This window comes from Aptenodytes patagonicus, chromosome 2 (genome assembly GCF_965638725.1).
Source record: "Aptenodytes patagonicus chromosome 2, bAptPat1.pri.cur, whole genome shotgun sequence".
Lineage (NCBI taxonomy): Eukaryota > Metazoa > Chordata > Aves > Sphenisciformes > Spheniscidae > Aptenodytes > Aptenodytes patagonicus.
The window spans coordinates 19,920,532-19,942,384 of NC_134950.1; the positions used below are offsets into that span (position 1 = coordinate 19,920,532).

The 21,853-nt window shown below is 36.8% G+C and overlaps 1 protein-coding gene across 2 annotated transcripts in view; it reads left to right on the forward strand.

Moving 5' to 3' along the window:
• Positions 1 to 21,853, forward strand: part of NUDCD1 (NudC domain containing 1) — a 66,618-nt gene that overhangs the window by 38,524 nt on the left and 6,241 nt on the right. For both annotated transcript variants that reach the window (XM_076329225.1, XM_076329226.1), the window contains exons 6-9: positions 2,230 to 2,437; positions 9,507 to 9,651; positions 11,912 to 12,037; positions 21,040 to 21,199. In XM_076329225.1, the coding sequence (XP_076185340.1) occupies positions 2,230 to 2,437; positions 9,507 to 9,651; positions 11,912 to 12,037; positions 21,040 to 21,199 (639 nt within the window). The remainder of the gene's footprint in view (positions 1 to 2,229; positions 2,438 to 9,506; positions 9,652 to 11,911; positions 12,038 to 21,039; positions 21,200 to 21,853) is intronic.

Genomic DNA, 21,853 nt, shown 5'->3' on the forward strand with positions numbered 1-21,853 from the left:
GAGGGCAGTGTGGCACCCATTGACTCCCCCAAATAGTTGTTCCTCAGAAAGCTCTCTGATACGTAATTTACTCTTGCCTTTCTAAATAAAAAAAAAAAAAAACCAAAACCTTTTTAAAGAATGAGAATCCTGTAAAAGATTATCTTCTCTCCAGTGGGAAAGCAGTTCAGAAAAAATAATAAACTTCAACAAAAGGCGTCCGTACTTTTTTTTCTTTTAGATCAAAACAAAATTAGGCATGTAAAAACCTATTAATAAAGTTGTTTTATCTTAAATATCGCTGAGCTCTGTAATGTGTATGTTTATGTAGTTATATTTCATTGTTTCAGGTTTGATTTTTGCTTCTGAATATGAGACATTGGTTAATGAACCAATCCTACCTGAATGATACTAGCACAATCTTTGTCCATGGTACAAAAATCTGTTTGGAAAACAATACAGAAAGATCAATTTTCTGGAATGTATTAATGTTATACACTGTGAAAACTGACTTTGTACATGTAATTATATTAAGAATAGTCTGTATGTATAAATCTTGAGGCAAAGGAGTTCTTCAGTGCACTGAGCACCATAATGCAATGTCTATGCAGTTGTCACCTGAATTAGCTAGTTCAATGTTTTAAGGATTTTAAGAGGTTCTTGAGTTGTGTGTTCGGTGTGATTAAAGAAACACAGTAAATAGCACTATATGGCTCTAAGGATAGCTCATTTCATGCATGTATGCGCACATATGCTGTTGCCAAAGCCCAGAAATCTGTAATGTGTGGAGTACTGTTTGCAGCAATACCTTGAGAAAACTTCTCATGGCACAAAAATCTAATGGTAGAGAAAGTACTGACACCTGAACTCCTAGTTTAGAGGGAAGTCTCCTCTTTAAGAGAGAATTTGTCTTTCGCTAAACTTAATGTAGGCTATAATTTTAGTTTCATGGTTATATAAAATTGCAGGCGTAATAGATATCAGATAATGAAACAAGATGTGCCAGCAACAGAACTCTGTTTTTTATAGGATTTTACAAAATAGATAAAGAAATATTAAGGTGGTTATGTTGCACATCGGTATTTTGGGGTTTAGTTTGCTCTTTCATAGTCTTCTCTACACATTTTTGACAGCTTATGAGAAGGCTGTCTTGAAGACAGGGGAGAGGGGAAGTCTAAGCTACTTTTTTGGTGTCATTCAGTTTTCTTACAAATTAAGACTTCTACTATCAGATACAATCTGTGTCAAAGTTTAGAATTTTGAAGGCTGTCATATCTCAGATACTAATAGTGTCTGGGAGGTATATTTGTAGCACCTGTGACTGTTCCATTGCAAACAGGAAACTCGTGATAACAGACAACAGTGTAAGAGCCCCTCCAGAGTCACGGTTGCTGACATGAAGCTTAGATCAGCTAAATCTTGTATTGGGTTGTGACAGCTTGAGACCTTCCAAAGGCTCTATCCACACTTTACTTTTCCTCCAAACAGGAAGGTAACATGTACAAGATGACTCTTCAGAAAATGAATGCATCTCTATTTGTGTTTTCTGTGACCAACTGTGCACTACCCAATCATGCTGTCATAGCCTTCCTTTTATATAAACATTTCTTTTAAAAGGCCACTTCTTGTAGCAGTTTAATAATCAAGATAGACATGAGGCAGATTCTAGACCCAGGAGCAAAAGTCAAGCATTACCTCTGGGCAGGCGGTTTTATCTCATCTCCATCAACTGAGGCAGATGAAGACTACTTGGTCTTCTAAAATAATTTCTATTGAATAGTCAGTGTAGCTTCTGGCAAAATAGGTAAGAAAAAAATGTTCACATCTCGGAATGGCATATACTTCTGAGCATGCAGTGGCTTGTCAGTACCACTGCACCTGATGTCTCTTCAACCAAATTATTAATCATTAATGTTTCAGTGTATTTAAGTACATTTTGGTTATCAATTTTGTATGCTACAATAAACTTAGAGTAATAATTAGTGCCTACTGTATAACTCTATCGGCATATTTGAGTATAGACATGAATATAAATTGCTCTCCAGACGAGGGACACAAATGAACTTGATTGCTAAAAAAATGTTTCTCCATTTTGTAATCAGAATATATTTTATGTAAATTGTTCAAGGTGAAAGTTAATTTCCACTCTTCCACAAACTTCTATTCCATATCTCCCAGCACTGCATGCCGTGGAATCCAGGACAGCATTTGTAATCTAGTTTGTATTTTTCTGCATGTTTCCAATTGTAGACCCTCTCTATTACTGGCAGCAGACTGAAGATGATGTGACAGTAACAGTTCACATTCCTCAAGACATCACTAAGGATGACATAAAAGTATGCTTTTCCCCTGACAACATATGTGTTACACTGAAAGACCAGCTTCCTTTGGTGGAAGGAAAACTCTATTCATCTGTGGACCATGAAAGCTGCACATGGATAATTAGAGAGAACAAAAGGTATTGTATATGGTTTTTAGTTTTCCTATTGGTAGGAATTTATTTCAAAGTGTATGCCATATCTCTGACTTCTGGCTGCTCTGGGAATGGACTCATTTAATGCCACACCCTGCATCCCTCCTTACAAGAATCTATCTCCTCTGCTGAAAATATTTCACTGGCTTTTGCAATACTATCTCACAATACTCTTTCTTTAGCTAATTGTGAAAGTAATCCCCTCCTCTTACAGTTACTTGCTTATAAGCTACATGACTAGCTATTTTATACAACAACATAGAACAGCCTTTCCAAAATGATAAATTATTTTTTTTCTTTTTCAGAAAAAAAAGGCACTATGTCTGTACTGACAGCTATACCTGTATCAGACCAGGAAATTAAGAGTTTCTACTACTGAGCTGTGAAGCAGAGTTCTTTGCAACACTAGGCTACATTGATGCTCATAATGTTAACCTCCTCACACTATGTTCACATGTTTTGAGTGTGTTTACTGGCAGCCAGAGTTAATGTCCTGTTCTAATGTTGTCAGTTGCCTTTCTAAAACAGTATTTGGTGATATGAGCTACTGGAGATTAACCCATGCATGTCTGTATGACCACCTGTCTGTATGACTGCCTGGGTTTTTTATTCTCTTTGAGAATAATCTTGTCCATTCAATTCTAGTTGATCTCAGTAGAAAAGTGAATAGGTGAACTGTTAAATGATTTTCATAAAGACAGCGTATCATATTTTGAAGTACTAAAGAAAGACTTTATTTTTTTCCAGATAGCCAGAAAAAAACCCAGCTATCAAAATGTTAAAAATAGCTTTGTAAGCAAAGTAAACTTAATTGGTTGAACAATCTTTTTCACTAAATTTTAGGATTGATTAGCCTACTTTACCCTGTTGTTTGTGTTAATAATTTATCTTCTACTTCTGCTTTCCACAAACAGAAGATTTTTTGGTAATAATGTAACAGAAATTCTTCAGGTTTGACTTATAAATGCCTTATTATATATTTCCTAATTCATTGTACATTATGTACATGACATAAAATTAATCTGTGTGAACTTAACATGCTGTAGACCTCAAATAGAAATGTTCATGGTTTTGTTTGAGAAGTAAATTTTAGTTGTCTCTTTCCTTCTGAAATAAAAACACCAAGGAATGGAGAGGAAAAAAAAAAAAATTCAGAGCTCCCTAAACCATAGTCAAATTTGCTTTTTTTTTAAATTTTAAAACCTGTTAGTTCTAGAATTTTAGTTCTCTGGTACAGAATTGCAACCTAATTCTGGACATCTAATTTTGCTTTCTACTTAGACTCTATATCATTAGTAGAGCCTCTGGAGGGCCCTTCAGAGCCCTAAACTGATCTCAGTGACAAGAAGTGTTAAACCATTGGTTTAGGGGTTTTTGTGGGTGCAAATTGTCTACAACATTTGCATTTGCATCAGTAAAAATGCTTCATATCTGGAAGGTGACTTATACATACTTATGTATTCAGATTTATTTCCACATGTGTTTCTGCACATGTAAAAGCGAATGTGAAATCCCTATATATTTGGAAATGTACCCTTCCAAGTTTTCTGTTTGAGACTTGAAGCTAAAAGCCTGTGTTATAAGGCACTTTCTTTGTTGCAGTTAACAGGTGAAGTGAACACTTACATGCACCATTTTGTCCTACCTTGTAGGACATGAACTGAGAGCGCTGTTGAATGCTTAAATGCTGCTAAGTATACTCCTCTTGATCCTTCCACTTACAAGAGGGATTCAAAGTCTTTGCTCATCTTTGGCAGTTGTAATTCCCCTTGTGCTACCTGGTCAGAACAGCTAGAACTGAAGCACTGTCTAAATGGTTCAAAGTAAGACTTAAGTCGTGATGAATGAAATGCAGTATGTGCATGACGAAAAACAAGCAGGTGATCCACACTTTAATGATCTTATTCCTCTTTGTACCCTAAGCCCATTTTACCTGTAAAAGTACCTTGGAATTTTTATAGCTTCTCTTGTCAATTGCACTGGTGGGTTTCTGTTTGTCTGCCTGAGGGAGGTGGGTTTGAAAGTCTGGAACAGATTAAACATTTTCTGCTCTAAGAGCTTTGTGATCATACTTCTGAACTTTGAAAGGTTCATACATTTTACAGTCTGTAACTCAGCGCATTGTTTATTTAACCTAGGGGTGTATTTCATTATTTAGAAGTCTCATATTAGTCTCTTAAATATTCAAGTAGGGATTTGTGCGTAAGTCCACAGCTATCAGATATTGATATATATAGTCTTATTGCAAGATAGAGTTGTCCAGGTTCTTCAGGTATTTTCTTTGTAATATCTGTGAATCTAGGCACCCAAATATTTCTTCACTACGGGTATTCTAACCAGTGCTAGCCATCTATACATTTGGTATTTATTGTAGCCCTAGTTAATATCACAGCTATTATAATTAATGTGTAATCACAAAAGGAGTTCAGAGTAGTAGGAATGTCCATACTTAAATAAGAATGAACTTAAATCAGTTGTTTTCCAGTGTCTTTTACAGTATTAAATTTGTGAGGTTTAATTTTTTTTTCTTAAACTTGTTAGAGGCCATATTTGCAGTAGTGGGCTACAGGATGAAAACTTAATCTTTTTTTAACTGGCTACCTCTGGTACTCCTTTTAAGATACAGAAGATATTTGGATCTAGAAGGTATTTGTGCTGGTTTGTTCACTTCAACCAAAATAAGACTATGAGCTGCAGCTCTTTTGTGTTGCTCTGTCAGAATCCAGTACACTCTGACCAGGTTGTTTTAGATACTCCATGCATGGAGGGTGTAATGATCAAATTTACTTGTTTGAAGACAGTTGATGTTACACAGGATTTCTGATTTAGCAGAGTGATACAAAATACACTGAAAACTCAATACATATGCAAGTTACACTTGGCAAAATACAGCAATTACAATACACGGTTTAGTCACAATACCAACGTGATTCCCATTACCAGTCTCTATCTCACCGTCACAACGCTGAGCATCCCCACTTGCCGGGAAGGAATACGTGGGTTGAAGCCAGCTCCAGCCTGTTGCTCTCTTCCAAATTCTTTTGTTAGCTGTCTAGTTTTTATACTCTGCCTGGGCTGAGCCACATATTCACTCCCCCCATGCTGGTCTGGCTAACTCTGGGAGGTATTCGCACTCTTTTAATGAACTCAAGGAGAAACATTTACACCACCAGTTGATCCACTCAACTGTTGATAGCTGTTTATCTAAAACAAAGGCCACCCTTTGTGTTGAGATAAGGTCAGCTTCTTTGCATTATTCCCTGAGCTTCATGGGCACATCCCCATCTCCACCAGCAATCTTCCATTCTAGGGGTTTGTTCAGTGAGTCACATTCCACTCCTTGGGGTTTAGTCTGTCACAAGCTCTGTGACATGTAACACTGGTTGCAGACTGGAAGCACCTTGTGTGGATCATTCTGTAAATGCAGAACCATCGGCTAAGGCCTGAATCAAAGAAATTATTTAAACATAAGATAAAGGGTGGAGAAGAAGGATACAGGCTGATGGGGGAGGGAAGAATGCAGGGAAATGAGTCAGTAAGTAAAACTGTGTTTCAAGTGTCATTGTTCGCATGTGGTTCATGATGGAATTTGTCTTGGCTCTTCCAACAAGTATAAGAAAAGCAACAAGGTCTGTCAGTATATTATACATATTTGGACATTTACTGCTTTTGCTCTCTCCTAGGATAAAGTAATGAGCCACTATTTCTTGAAACAAGCAGGTTTGGTTAAATGGTTGCTTAAAGAGTAATTTCCGTATATGGTGTCATCATGTGAAAAAATATAAGAAGAAAGGAGTTGTTTCTATGGAAATAGAGGTATTTCCTTTAAATACGATTAAAAAAAAAATTCTCACAGGGAAAGTTTTGCAAATACTCTGTGATAAAGGACATAAATTTAGCAAAGTGTAAACTTGCCTATATCACTAAGCATATTTGTCTTTTATCCAAATCAAACCGTAGCATCACACCAGGTACTATAAAGAAAATTAACTCTGTCCCAGCCAGAGTCGGTACATGAGTGCAACAAAGTGCTTAAATCTATTTACTAGATTTAAGGATCAAGAATTTCTTTGGTTAAGAAAAACTCTGCCTTAAAGTTCCTAATGTGTTAATGACCACGGTATACCCCCTGGACATGGGACGGGGGTGGGAGGAGTGCATTAGTTGTGTCCGTTTCCAAGGCATTTTGGAATGTCTTCTCTTGTTCTCTGCTTGGCCTCGTTTTCCAATACCAAGCATTAATATCCAATGTAGTTTTACTTTGAAGCACTATGGGTTCTGAAAAATATAGAGATAAACACTAGCTAACAGTGTTTGCTACTTGCATTACAGTCCCTTTTGCATTTCCATAAACTAAACTTACTAATTAAAAACTGAGTTCTTAGTTATTGACTCTTTTACTTTTTGAGCTTTCTTTGATTAACAGCCACCAAATACTTGCTCTGAGCAAAAATGTACAGGTGTTGAAAGAAATTTCCAATAATCTAGTAGTGTAGAAGTGGTTCTTGCGATGCATCTGGCAATAAAATATGATTGTGCTGTAGTTAGTGATTTCTTCTGAAGAAAAATTATCGCTTTGACCATGCATATTTCTTGGAAATCTTGTTTTTGACTCCAGCAATTCAAGATTCGAATTTCAGTGTTACAATTTTGTAAAAGAATCTTTCAGTCTGTCTTACCTTTGTTTTATAATCAGTGCTCCTTTGGTTTATTTTTTCCCCTTTTTGCTGTAGATTTATTACTGTTTTTACAGTTTAGTTATACTGAATGCAATATATTGTAATAAAGGTAATCATACAATAGGAAAATTGCATTTTATTTTTTACCAGGTAGAGCCTTAGAGCAGGGCAGATGGTTTTATTGATCCCCTTTTCAGTATCTAATACCTGTTTTATGAGAGTGTATGCACTTCAGTCTTCTGTTTCAGAGTCACAGTTCAAGAAGTTATTTCTCCATGTGAAGCTTATTGATATGAAAAAAACGCTGTAACCTTTTGTGTAGTTCAGATCTGTCCTTGGGTTTCCATTAGGCATTTTTGGTCCACAGAGTTTCCTGCAGAGTTTCCAATTTAGTTTCCTTGGAGTGGTTTTGAGATGCACAAACTTTAATCCTATAAACGTGATCGAGCATGCAGTAAGTAGGGAGAATACAGATTTATTTCAATGGCACAGTAATGTTCCCAACCATAATGTTATGGAAAATGTGGCTATCTAAGAAGGGTTTTTGAGAAGACTCAGTGAAAAATAGACTTTCTGTTAACCATAGCTTTCTGACACCATGAAGTCTGAGTTTCAAGTGGAAAAAAGGAAAAAAAGTCATTACAGTTTCAAATTACAACTTTTAAATACATACATTTTCACTACCATTCCCCAAGTGTGGAAATTGGGGAGCAGTGTGTTACAGATTTGAGATATTGTATCTTATGATAGTTTTGCATATTGCTTTGTACGTAATAAATATGGCAGTAGTTATTCTTGCCAGTATAATTTAAAATACAAAGTGAAAAAAGATACGGTGGAGATCATACTGACTTCTGGGTGCTTGGACAAGCTTGATGTCAATATTTTTCAGTAATGCATTTTTTGAACTTCTATGTGAAGTACATAGGTGTACACATACTTTGTGAGATTTAGTTATAATAAAAAAACTAGCGTGACATTTTCTGCAAGATATTCCCAGTTAACATTTTTTTCAATTTCTTTTGATAGTCATATGGTTTAGTTTTGGGTAGTCCTGTGAGGAGCAGGGATTTGGACTTGATGATCCTTATGGGTCCCTTCCAACTTGAGATATTCTATGATTCTGTGATTTTCCTTTGGTTTCCCTAATCAAAAATCTTGGCTTTTTCCCAAAAGGTTAACTGTAAAAGATAGTTATTCTCCAAAAGAATTAAATAAAGGGACTAATATTTGTATATAGATTATACTAATATTATATACTAAAATGTGATTTTCAGTTGTTGATTATTAGATATCATAGTGACAAATAACTCAGCTGAGTAACTCAATTTTTTTATTACTTATTCAAGTGAGCAATATTGCATGAATCTCAGGCTTCTATTTTAATGGGAAATAGTAATTACACATTTCAATGTATTAAGTTACACTGTTTAATGTGGTACTGCAGTACCACTTTAAATCTGTTGGTTAAGTCTAAAACTTGCTCCAAATATCTTCTGTAAAAGTATGCTATTTCTAATACCAATGTAATTGCTTCAGAAACTGATTCACAGTTTACGGAATAGTTATTGCTGTGATGCAGTAGTTAGTAACTTAGAAGGTTTTCTTGTTCTGTCAGGTAAAAGACTGTCATTGTAGACCCTATAAGTGTATCTAAAAAGTGAATATAATAAAACTAACTGGTTTATCATTGTATCCATGTGTTGGTCTAACGCAGTAATTAAATGGAATTCCTGTGTTGGTTCATCGGGCTAAGTCTCTTGTTTTCTATTTATTGAGTTAGTTATTCCTAATGGTTATACCAGCTTCTCTTAAGTTTGGTGGGGGTTTTTTGACAGGTTACAGAAATCGTATCTCTTCTGAGACATGATTTTAGATATACAATGTAGATAATTAACTGTTTTGTATTTCTGAGGTCTATAAAATACAAATATTTTTGTCCTAGATGTTATATAAAGGTAGTGCATGCTTAAGTAGCCCTAATAAGTACTTCTTAGGTTTCAAATCTCTGTAGTAAAATTCTGTCACTCTTTGAATAGATTTCTTTACGGGTGATCTCCTATGGTATTTAAAATATTTTAATAAGACTCCTTCAGGGGAAACTGCATTTACATTGAAAACTCTGAGGACACTTACATTCATGAATACATTCTCTTTGTTCTTAGGCTTTTAGAAATCACATGTCCTTAGTCTGTTTTTCTTTAGAATATTTTCCATTAGAATAGTTTATTTTATATTTTGAATGCTAGAGGTTTCTGTTATGCGATTTTCATTATTAATTCATGATCAAATCTACATTTAGAGCTTTTTGACTAATCTGAGAAATGGATACAGTGTTTTCATGTACTGCTCTTTGTCTTCTATTTGCATTTTAGTTTGGAAATTTCTCTAATTAAGAAAAATGAGGGACCCCGGTGGCCAGAGCTAATAGTTGGTGACACAAGAGGGGAATTCATTATGGACTCTTCCCAATGCTCTGAAATAACTGAAAGCCTGATGCATCTTACTTCTGAAGTAATGGTAAGGAGTTGAAAGTAAAACATTTAAAGTTCTTGTAGATTTGCGTGTTGTCTTTTCTTGATATCGTAATTTGCACTTCATTGACATAGCTCATCAGTTCATTTACTATTCAGAATCCTAACTCCACATTCATTTTTAACTGAAACTGTTACCAAACTGATGGCACTAGAGTTGTGAATATACTTTGAACAGTAATACTATCTTCATGGGGGGCTGAATTTAGCTTACATGATAGCATCTGTGCACCAAAACAGAAGTCTGATTTAACATTGAAAATAAATTTTGTTCCCACCACTTATGATGTGGCAGTTTGTTTTAAAGCAGTTGATTTAAGTAATTTTGAAGGATGTCTGTTTCTTTTTTATCAATAGGTTAGCAATACTTTTATACTGTCTTCCTAGGGGTACTGTACTTGACTTATAGACTGTGAGTGTAAATAACATTTTAAAAAAGAAAATTTAGGAAAGCATAAGCATGACTTGTGAGCTTTCTGGCATTATTGTTATACAGGGAATCTACTTAAAACAAAATAAAATGTAATTTTTAACTGCTGTTTGCTTGATACTTCCCCTTTTGGTTTAATTAGAAAATGGCATCTCATCTAAAACTAGTGAAGTGTGACTCCCTATGGGTCTTGATATATTAGTTTTGGACTATTACTTTTTTTAATAAGGCTGAAAAGTGTTATTAAAATAAATTCTGTTTAGTGTTTGAATTGATTTCCCTCCTTTCTCCTCCACTATTTGTGGGCAAGATATTGTAGTATATCTTTTAACCACAGATTTATTGAGAACTTCAAATTTCTTTTCTTTTGTAACTCATACTGAGCTTAAAGTGATGATTTTTTTTTTTGTCACAACTTTTCAGCTTCTGTGCAATAATGATCATGTAAAAAAAAAAAAATCTTAGCGAACTTCATTTAAATAAATGTTACATACTTTGTTATACTGCAACTTTAGCTACATATGTATAATAAAGGCATGAATTCTTTTTGGTCATCTCAATTGCTTATGGTAATGATGTTTACCTGGAAGGTTTTTTAAAATCCACCTGATGAAACAGTAAACCAGAGGCTGTCAAGAATGCTTGGTAGAGGAGAGGTGAACCCCAAAGTCTAGCCTCTAAAGAGACGGATACCCTGTTTTAAGTCTTGTGCATTAGCCTGCAGTATATGACAATTTTCCTGGTTCCTGTCATTTAAGGATGTTTCTTTGTTATCTCTTCATGTTTGTTTTCTTTGAACTTAAATTGTCTTAGCAATTAAAAAAAAAATTGTGCTGATCTCCTTCACTTTGTGGACTGAACCAAAATAAAAGTTCTTAATAATCAGCTGAAATGGATGAAGAAAGGAGCACAGGAACTCAAGAACTCCTCCCTGTCAGATGAATTGAGTCAGTGCCCTGTCTAATCTTTCCTTACACATTCTGTTTGGCCTCAGCTTTCCGCTTATATTAGTTGTCAAGATGGTGTCTTTTTTTCATGCAAGAAGCAACGTTAATTCATACTTAACGAGGAAGTATATATTTTTGCCTTCTGTTAAATAAAGGTCCCTTTCTGTTATTGTTAAATTAGTTCTTTAAATATATCACAAAGGTAATGGAGCTTGATTGTTTTGAAAATTATCCAAGGAAGATACCATTAGCAGAAGTAAGCTGTTTGTGTATGCGGTATTGTTTTATCTTGCTCTCGAATTATTAGTAAAAGTGACGGTTTTTCCTTTCTTTGACTTGTGGGATGTGAAAAAATACATGTGCTTTTTTCTTGTTTTGAGTGTGTTGAAAAATATGCATAACAACATTCTTAATTTAAAATAATTATTAGCAAAGCTAAAAGGAGGCAGGTATTTAGACCTACTTACAAAATTAATTAATGCATTTTTAATAGCATTTCCAATGGCAATCTGAAAGGAGCTTACACTGATGTAAATTTACTGAACCTGCGTAGGTTTTCAGAATTGTATACTTCTGCTACTTACAGAAGGGAATTTATTGTCCGTGTTTTAGTGGCTTATGTACCTTTCCTTAAACTGAAATGGATTTTGTTGTACCTACCACTCATGCTATCCTCCACAACAGAAATGGTTCTCTTCATTTTGAATAAGTACATAATAGCTTGATGCAAATTATTCGTCCTGTTCTGTTGAAAAGCGATTTTTATGTATTATATAAATATATGTGCTGTTGTTATGAAAAGGGATTTTTATATATTATATATTCAGTAGCTCGGGTTTTCAGTGTAGTTCGTTGTCTTTTTATTTCAGAATCCAAACCCTGAAAAGGAAAACCCACCTTGTAATGCTCAAGAATTAGAAGAATGTGATGCTTTTCTTGAAGATAGTGCAAGCTTGTGCAGATTTGATGGTGATACCTTGAAAGTCACTCATGTAGTAAGTGCTGCAAATTCTTATAGAGAAATATTTTTAAACATCTTTTTTATATGCAAGTTGAATTATATTATCAGAACAAAACTCTGTGCAAACTCTTGAAACCACATAAATTTCTTCTATAATGTAAAATGACAGTAGCAACAGAAATTATGAACCAATATGTGTTCTTCAATGTCATTTTAATGTAAAAACAAGGCTCCTTTTATTCTGATTTAAAAAATACATATACTTTCACAAGTGAGCCATTTGAAAAAGCAAAGCTATGTCAAAATGATGATAAGAAAGGGGTCTTTTTCAGTGGCACAAAATTCTTCTAGTTTCCTTAGCTTGCATTTTTCTCAGTAACTTTTCAGATAGCCTGGTAGAAAGGTGATCCTTTTTACTAAGGGGCTGGAGCATAGATCACTTTATGATACTTGTTTGTCAATCACACTGGAAAGAACAGATTGTAAGCAAAATGATTCAATAGGAGGCTTGATCTGGGTTGTAAGCAACCTTGACTAACAGTAAGTTAGGACTTGATCGGGTCCATTGGCTAAAGTGGGAAACAAAATAATCATATGAAAGCGTCACAGATTAAGTTGTCGTCTTGGGGTTTTTTGGGGGTTTGGGGTTTTTTTCAAGATGTCTCTACTAAGCTTGTAATAAACATTGGTATTGCACCTCATCACTACCTTGTGTCACGCAAAGTATATATAGGATAACCTGTTTTGTACAGAAAATGTCATAGTTACAGGATAAGATTTTGAATCAGTTCATAATTTCCCATTTCCTCAGAAAAGCTCTAGAAGTCTTAAGTCTGTGCCTTGCAGATCTTGGTTTGTTCTTTTTAAAAAAAAAAAGTCACTCATGTAGTAAGTGCTGCAAATTCTTATAGAGAAATATTTTTAAACATCTTTTTTATATGCAAGTTGAATTATATTATCAGAACAAAACTCTGTGCAAACTCTTGAAACCACATAAATTTCTTCTATAATGTAAAATGACAGTAGCAACAGAAATTATGAACCAATATGTGTTCTTCAATGTCATTTTAATGTAAAAACAAGGCTCCTTTTATTCTGATTTAAAAAATACATATACTTTCACAAGTGAGCCATTTGAAAAAGCAAAGCTATGTCAAAATGATGATAAGAAAGGGGTCTTTTTCAGTGGCACAAAATTCTTCTAGTTTCCTTAGCTTGCATTTTTCTCAGTAACTTTTCAGATAGCCTGGTAGAAAGGTGATCCTTTTTACTAAGGGGCTGGAGCATAGATCACTTTATGATACTTGTTTGTCAAAATAATCATATGAAAGCCTCACAGATTAAGTTGTCGTCTTGGGGTTTTTTGGGGGTTTGGGGTTTTTTTCAAGATGTCTCTACTAAGCTTGTAATAAACATTGGTATTGCACCTCATCACTACCTTGTGTCACGCAAAGTATATATAGGATAACCTGTTTTGTACAGAAAATGTCATAGTTACAGGATAAGATTTTGAATCAGTTCATAATTTCCCATTTCCTCAGAAAAGCTCTAGAAGAAGTCTTAAGTCTGTGCCTTGCAGATCTTGGTTTGTTCTTTTTAAAAAAAAAAAAGTATCTTTTTTCCTTTGGCAGTACAGATACATATGTATATGTCTGTATGTGTATGCATATATATGTGTGTGTATATATATGCCTGTACATGCATCTATGCTGCCAAAGAAAAAAAGATTAATTTTAAAGGCTAGCATGCTGCACTGACAAAGTCATCTGTTTTGTGGATACAGTGTGATAGGTAACATTTGTCAGAAGATAAAATCTGTAATTGGTAGGAGGACATTTTATAGCAACTCAGTTCGAATGGATTTTAGCTGTTCAGTGATGTGTGGTAAGAGAACAAGAGACAGCAGGTGTAAGTAGAAATAAGGTTCAAACTGGATGGAAGGAAAAACTTTTACACCATGATTGTAGCGTGGATCGGGTTGCCTAGTAAGGATGTGCAGCCTCTGTCCTTGAGGTTTTCAAGACCAGACTGGATAAAGTTCTGAATAACTTATCCTTCAGGGCAAGAAACAGTAGTTTAGGCTAAGAAGTTTGTGCCCCAGAGACATTTCACAGACCAGGAGGATCATGATATCATGGGATCAAGAAAGGCAGATATGATGTATGCTGCTTTCTAGCAGGCAGCAAGACGTTGTGGAGCAAGTTTAAACTCCAGGATGTTTGTAAAGAGCTCTTAAAAATGGGTGGCATTAAATACATTAGCCTTTGGATTACTTTTAAGCATTATGGTCAAAGCACAATTACTGTGAGTAGGAAATTTTCATGCATGTATAACCTGCTCTAGCTGACCCTACTTTGAGCAGTGAGTATTGGACTAGAATATCTCCAGAAGTCCCTTCCAACCTCAACTATGTGATCTTGTGTTTTTCCTCCTTGTTGGAATACATAGGAGCCTGAGTATTTCAGTAGATTTTTCACCATACAGGAACATATTTTCACTTTGATTTAGTTCTTCTTTCAATTTTTTGTTTGTTTGTTTGGTTTTTTTGTTTTGTTAGCAGTTCAGGGGCCTATTCCTTCAGAAGTGTGGCTGATACAGCTTTTCACCTTTGTAGTAAACCATCATCATTAGTATACAGTTGTATATGTCTTTTTGCTCTTAAGTTGGAGAGAACTTTGTAAAACGTGTGTCTAGAATCTTAGAGAATTTAAGACCGTGAAATATTTATATAGAATATTTCCCACCTTGAGTTATAATTTAAGGATATAAAACATTGATGATGTAATGATATCTGTTCTGTAAAGAGATTTCGTTCTATTTTTCTTGACATTTTCTAGTGCATTTCAATGGCAATGATCCAGCTGAAATAAATAGGTTTGACAGCCAGCAATCTCTGTCAAATATATTGCTATACTGGCCTGTTCTTGTGTGGCAAAATGATGTCTGTCTCCTCTAGCTCAAATGCAGTTATTCAGTTTCTCCTATAGAGAAATATTTGCTTTATTAATATAAATTCTTTAAGTTAGGTTAACAGTGGCCTAAACTCCAGTGCGTTGTGTTTCCAATTGTCCTGGTTTCGGCAGGGATAGAGTTAATTTTCTTCCTCGTAGCTGGTACAGTGCTGTGCTTTGGATTTAGGATGAGAACAATGTGATAACACACTGATGTTTTAGTTGTTGCTAAGCAGTGCTTACACTAGTCAAGGACTTCTCAGCTTCCCGTGCTCTACTGACTGAGAAGGCTGGAGGTGCACAAGAAGCTGGGAGGGGGCACAGCCAGGACAACTGACCCAAACTGGCCAAAGGGACATTCCATACCATGGGACGTCATGCTCAGTACATAAACTGGGGAAAGCTGGCCGGGGGGGCCACTGCTTGGGGATGGGCTAGGCATTGGTTGGCAGGTGGTGAGCAATTGCATTGTACATCACTTGCTTTATATATTCCATTATTATCATCATCATCATCATCATCATCACCATCTTTCACTTATTAAACTTTTTAATCTCAACCCACAAGTTTTCTCACTTTTACCCTTCCGATTCTCTCCCCCATCCCACTGGGGGCAGAGGGAGTGAGCAAGCAGCTGTGTGGTCCTCAGTTGCCAGCTGAGGTTAAACCACAACACCAAGCTGTCAGAAACTAGAGATGCATGATGGACAACATTTTTTGCTGTGGAGGGCAGGGGCTTTGTCAGGTGAAGTATGTGCTACCTAAAAACACTATCTTGTTTTTGGAACTGCTTGCAGTAGCATCTACAACATAAAGTTTGCCTTCTGTGTTATGTAGATTAATATGTATACTACCATATGCTTGAGTTCTGTATTATGCATCCTGTTAAAACCAGTTGCAGGCATGTATGACAAAATGTACAAAAATTAGTAGTTGAAAAAATGCTGAAAGATGCCTGAAGTACAAAGTGGTGCTGTGTGCTTGCAGTGGGGGAAATCCAGGCATCCCAATACTTAGTAAAATTGGGATGGCTTAAGGGAAGAGATGCTGCTTGGTTTTAGATACAGAAGAAGAGAGTATTCCCAGTGATTTGTGGAGCAAGGAGAAAATAGGAAATGGACTACGTAAACCTAGGTCTTTGACTAGCTAATTGCAGTAGGTAATTTCAGAGAGCAGTTCATTTGTGGCAGGAGACTTCTCTGGTTGATAGGTGGATTATGGAAACACAACAGAAGAACTTCCGTTCATTTTCTACTAGCTGACATATAAGATCACTCTTCCCTTGCTTGTATGCCTATATAGAAGCATGAGTCTACCTTCTCAGTAGGTGCCAGAATGACCTCTGTTAACTAAAAGTGCATGTCATTCTGTGAAATACATCATGCTTACATCTGAGCTATGGGAATGTGGGAAGCATGTCATGTATTTGTGCATGTCCGTTGGAGTGGAGATGCTCTAGTGGTGATTGACAAGAGAAGAGGCAAGGTCTTCCTTAAGTGCTTTTCTGGTTCTGGATGCTTTGCCTGAATAACTGCTTCAGTTTGAATAGTTCTTTATTGCAGTTGAGTTTCTCATGTTCTGACAACACTCACAAAACTTCTTTTGCATTTGGGCTGTCTGTCCAAGTGATCTGTATCTCTGTTGAAATAGGCAACTAACCCAGCTTAAATAACATTTATTGTGTTTTTCAAAACACTGTAAATTACTTCTGGGGGAAAAAAGTAATCAAAGTTCAGAATTACTTTGCTGAGGTGCTGTACATTTAAAATATTTCTCTACATATTCCACAAACTTACTGAAACCTGGGAAAAAAACCTTAATTCCTTTAGTCTGTTCAAAACTGTTTGTGATGTAAAAAATAACAATAGCTAAGTAACATGACACTTGTACTTATCATATATGTAATAACATTATTGTTAGCACACATGTAGATTTAAATTGCATGTTGGACGTTTTGGGTTTTTTTACTTAACTACAGATGTTTATTAAAACTAAAATCTTGATGTTTGTAAAACTATCACATTTCTGACATGGTACTTCTGAAAAAATATATTTTTAAAAATTTTGATGTGTGTTTTACTAGATACGGGATTTACAAAATACTAAGTGCTTGACCCTTAAAAATATGTGTAGCTGCTGTTGAAAGACATCTACAAACAATTCAGTGCTGAGTGCTGTAAGGCTTACTTCTTGTCATATATAAATAATTTAATTTATATACTGTTGTACCTTTGGCTGAAAATGACTGCTGGTGACTTCAAAGTTACTTTTGTGCTAATGTTGGGATTTTACTGTGGTGCCGTAAACATTTGTGCAGTTTTTTGATTCTCTGTGAAACTACTTCCTCAGTTCAAATAAGTTTCAGAAGAGTTGATTGCTCAAAGTCCGACCCTCTCCCTTAGCAAAAGGACTGATGCATACTGAAGTGAGCTGTGGATGAGAAGAGTGCTCTGTCTGTTATCCATGTCAAAGATGCTTAACTTCTGTCAGTTGACATAAAACAGTAAGAAAGAGGAGACACCTATACATGGTGCCTCAGCTTGTAGAGCTGTATTTGGATGTTCATACCCAGGTGTTGGCAGCTGGGGAGCTGCGGGGGTGGCCTTTGCAAGAAGAGACTGGGGCTGCCCTGTGCCAGACACAGCTGGTTCCAGACAGCTCCAATGGATCCACTGTAGGACACAGCTGAATGCATCAGGGATGCTGATGGCCCCTCAGGGAAAAAATATTTAAGAAAGGGTAAAAAAATGCTGTGCAGCAGCAGTGAGAGGGAGGAGTGAGAAAAATATGAGAGAAACAGCACTGCAAACACCAAGGTCAGAGGAGGAGGAGGAGGTGCTCCAGGTGCCAGAGCAGAGATTCCCCTGCAGCCCGTGGAGAAGACCATGGTGAGGCAGGTTGTCCCCCTGCAGCCCATAGAGGACCATGGTGGAACAGATATCCATGCAGCATCCTGTGGAGGACCCCATACCACAGCAGGTGGATGTGCCCTGGAGGAAGTTGCAGCCAGTGGAGAGCCCACACAGGAGCTGTGGCCCGTGGAGAGGAGCCCACGCAGGAGCGGGTTTTCTGGTAGGAACTGTGGCCTGTGGAGGACCCATGCTGGAGCAGTCCATTCCTGAAAGACTGTACTCTGTGGAAAGGACCCACGCTGGAGCAGTTCTTGAAGAACTGCAGCCCATGTTGGAGTGTTTCGTGAAGGACTGTATCCTGTGGGAGGGATCCCACACTGGAGCAGGAGAACAGCATGAGGAGGAAGGAGCAGCAGAGAGGAAGTGTTATGGACTGACCCCAACCCCCATTCCCCATCTCCCTGCACCACTCTGGTAGTGGGGGAGGTAGAGCAGTCAAGAATGAAGGAGTGAAGTTGAATCAGGGAAGGGCATGGGGAAGGGTTTTTTTAATCTTTGTCTTTGTTTCTCATCATCCTACTTTATTTTTTAATTGGTGATACATTAAATTAATTTTCCCCAAGTAAAGTCTGTTTTGCCCTTGATGGTAGAATTGGTAAGTGATCTCCCTGTCTTTATCTCGACCCATGAGCTTTTACATCTTATTCTCTCCCCTGTCCTGCTGAGGAGGGGGAGTGAGAGAGCAGCTGGGTGGGTGTCTGGCAGCCAGCCAAAGTCAAACCCACCACAGTAACTCAGTCCATATCCAGTTTAAAAGACAGCAGCTGTTTGGCCTGTAAGCACAGCCAAAGTTCAGGATTAGTCATAGACTATGCTACCTCATATTCAACAAAGCAGGTATGGATTATGGGAGGAAAGAGCTTAAAAACGAGGAGAGATGAAATCTACAAGGAGTTATGGGGAAGAGAAGCTTCGGGAAATGTAATTCCAGTCTGTAGGAAGCCACGCTTCATTTCCTTCTGGTGTTCCAGGAACAACTTGCTTTTCTCACCTGGGAGGTGGGGGAATAAAGTAGAAGTAATAACAATGACTTTTGGGGAGGTTAGCTGTCCAGCAGCAAAACAGAGGTCACATTGATGAAAAACAGCTGAAGAGGCTGGGCCTTCTAGCAGGTACTTCTGGTCAAATCATACTGTAACTTACTGTCTGTGACCCTGTGGAGTGTCATCGCACCAGTGTGTCTGATGCACAATCCCCATGATTCACTTTTTCCCAGTGTGAGAAGCAGGTGCCACTGTGAGCATGCAGTAGGGGCCCATGGAGTGAGTATTGAGCTGAATGTATGAGAAGACTCAACTTGTTCCCTTTCTCAAGTTGTTTCTCATTCATTCTGCCTATTTTTCCTGTGCTCCTTAGAGGTCTGTTCCACTCACTTCTGTCGGTGTCATCTGCCTGACCTCTGCTAACTTCTAACCTTTTTCAGATGTTAGGAAGTTTGAGGGACTGAGACTTCATACTTTCTGTTTTGCTCAGCACATTGCACCAATACAATACCTGCCTCCTGTTTTCTGCTTTGTTCTCCTTAAGACACCTTATTAGTGGAGCTCTTGATGTTATCTTTATTAGTGTTTCTTTGCCTCTTAGTTGCTTAGAAAATTATGAACCCTCATTTCATGATTGCATCTGGCCCTAATGGAGACTGAGGATTATTTAATCTCTTTTGTATTTTTAATACAACTGAAGAATTTGTATGCCTGTTGAATGGCGTAGTAATGGAAGGCTGTTTTGAAGTTGAGCCATTAGCCTTGAACTTAATCAGCTGAAATAATTGTATTAGTTCTGTCATGGACTGTATAACCTCGAGTAAACAAATTTCTGGGTCTCAGTAGCTGTTGTTTCTGTCCACTGGATCTTATGTTAAGATTAAATTAAGGTCTTCAGGACAGAGACCGCATCCTGTGACATTTGTACAATGATAGCATAAAAAGCTTGCAGTTCATAGTTAATTGTCACAATAAGTGTAATAAAAAGAGTGCTGTGACAACTGTTTGAGAACGATTAGTCAACAAATGTCAGCATCTGAAATGCTCGTTGAGGAGTAATATATCGTACCATGTATTAGGGTGTTATCCTGCATGTTGCAGTTGCAGACATAGCTTCTGTATATAAAAAATAATTCAAATATATTTGTTCATCTGGTAACGTGAACAATGTGGACCAGCTCTGAGTACAAACAGGAATTTCTCAGTGTTCTTTCTTGACAGACCTTAAGGGAACAGATTGTTCTTTCCTTTTTGAGCATTTGCTAGTCATAGTGCTACATTAAAAGTATTGCTATTAAATTCCTTTAGAAGGCTTTACATAGAAAACTCAAAATATGTGTTGTTTTATCGTTTATTCTTATTGTTGTTTATTCAGGTAGCAGGATATGTCTGTCTTGTCTGTCTTACGTAATTGGTCATTCCTGGTGAATAGAAGTGGTTATTGAACTGGCACAGGTTGCCCAGAGAGGTGGTGGATGCCCCATCCCTGGAAACATTCAAGGTCAGGTTGGACGGGGCTCTGAGCAACCTGATCCAGTTGAAGATGTCCCTGCCCACAGCAGGGGGGTTGGACTAGGTGACCTTTAGAGGTCCCTTCCAACCCAAACTATTCTATGATTGTATGATTCTATGAATGTTTCTGGTGATATAGACATATTTGATGAAGAGTGTGCTTCTTAATTAATTAATTAATCTGAAATTCAGTAATTATGTGATTGTGAGTACATAAAAAATTGTTGACATTTCATAATTTTAGTATTCTAACTAATCCTTGTTCCAGTGGTTACCAACTTTTACTGCAGAGGGACAGTATTTCCTTCCCTGTTGGCACTGCAGAAAACCAGACATGATTACTTAGAGAGAATCTTTTCCTAACATCAGAAGTTGTAGGTTAGGATCCTCTGTCCTAGAAAACCATTTCTACACAAAACACATTCCTATTTGCTTGTGTAGTGGACATAATGTTTCCCTAAATACTATCCCAAGAAACTTAATTGCATCTGCTTGAAATGTATTAGCTACCTGTGGTGTATTGAGCTGTTGATCAGTGGGATGCAGCATAATGTATTCAAACATTTTGTCAACTAACAAACATGAAGCTGTTGAACATCTAACTTTGGCAGTATGTGTGACAGAATCTGCTATTTATGCTTTGAATCAATATTTTGTATTTCTTTGTTTTGTTTTCAGATTAATCTTGGAAGCAACCAGTATCTTTTCTCAGTTGTTGTGGATCCCAGAGAAATGCCATGCTTCTGCCTGAGGCATGATGTTGATGCTCTTCTCTGGCAGCCCCACTCTGACCAACCAGAGAACATGTGGGAACACATTGCAACTTTTAATGCTTTAGGTAGGAAATAAACTTCTGTGTCTCACTCCTCCATCTGAGATTTTTCTACCTGAATACTCTTAGTATGGCTTCTGTTGATACTTCACTTAATTAAATTTGAATTGAAAGGTACTATAATTCTGTTGATAGCAGCATGCTAGCTTAATTTTAGAAATATTAGAGCATAAGAAATAAAATATTTATGCCTTGGGAGGAAAACAAGCCTTTTCAGACCATATACAGGATGCAAGCACAGTAATGCACAGTAAAAAGGAGAGTTCCTTGGGTAAGTGAACTCGAGTTAAAGACTTAAAAGCACAATCAGCACCTTAACACTCACACGGAATTCATCAGGAGAACAGCTGCAGTTCATTGATGACATGTCTAGGTGTATATATGCTTATGGTAAGATGTTTTAATAAGTGACCTTTAGATTTTTCCTATGTCGTTGTCCCAGGTGACAAGTCTGAAGAATTGGACATGATTGTTCACTGTTTCTTCTGTTTATAAGAGCTAGGAGCATCAAATGATGCTGGTACATAGTAGGTTCAAAAGAAGCTAAAAGAAATACTTCACATATGTACATTTAAGCTATGCAACCCTCTGCCACAAAACTTTGTGGACATAGGAAGTTTTCATGAATTTGAAAATAAAATAAAAAATCATCATGACAGG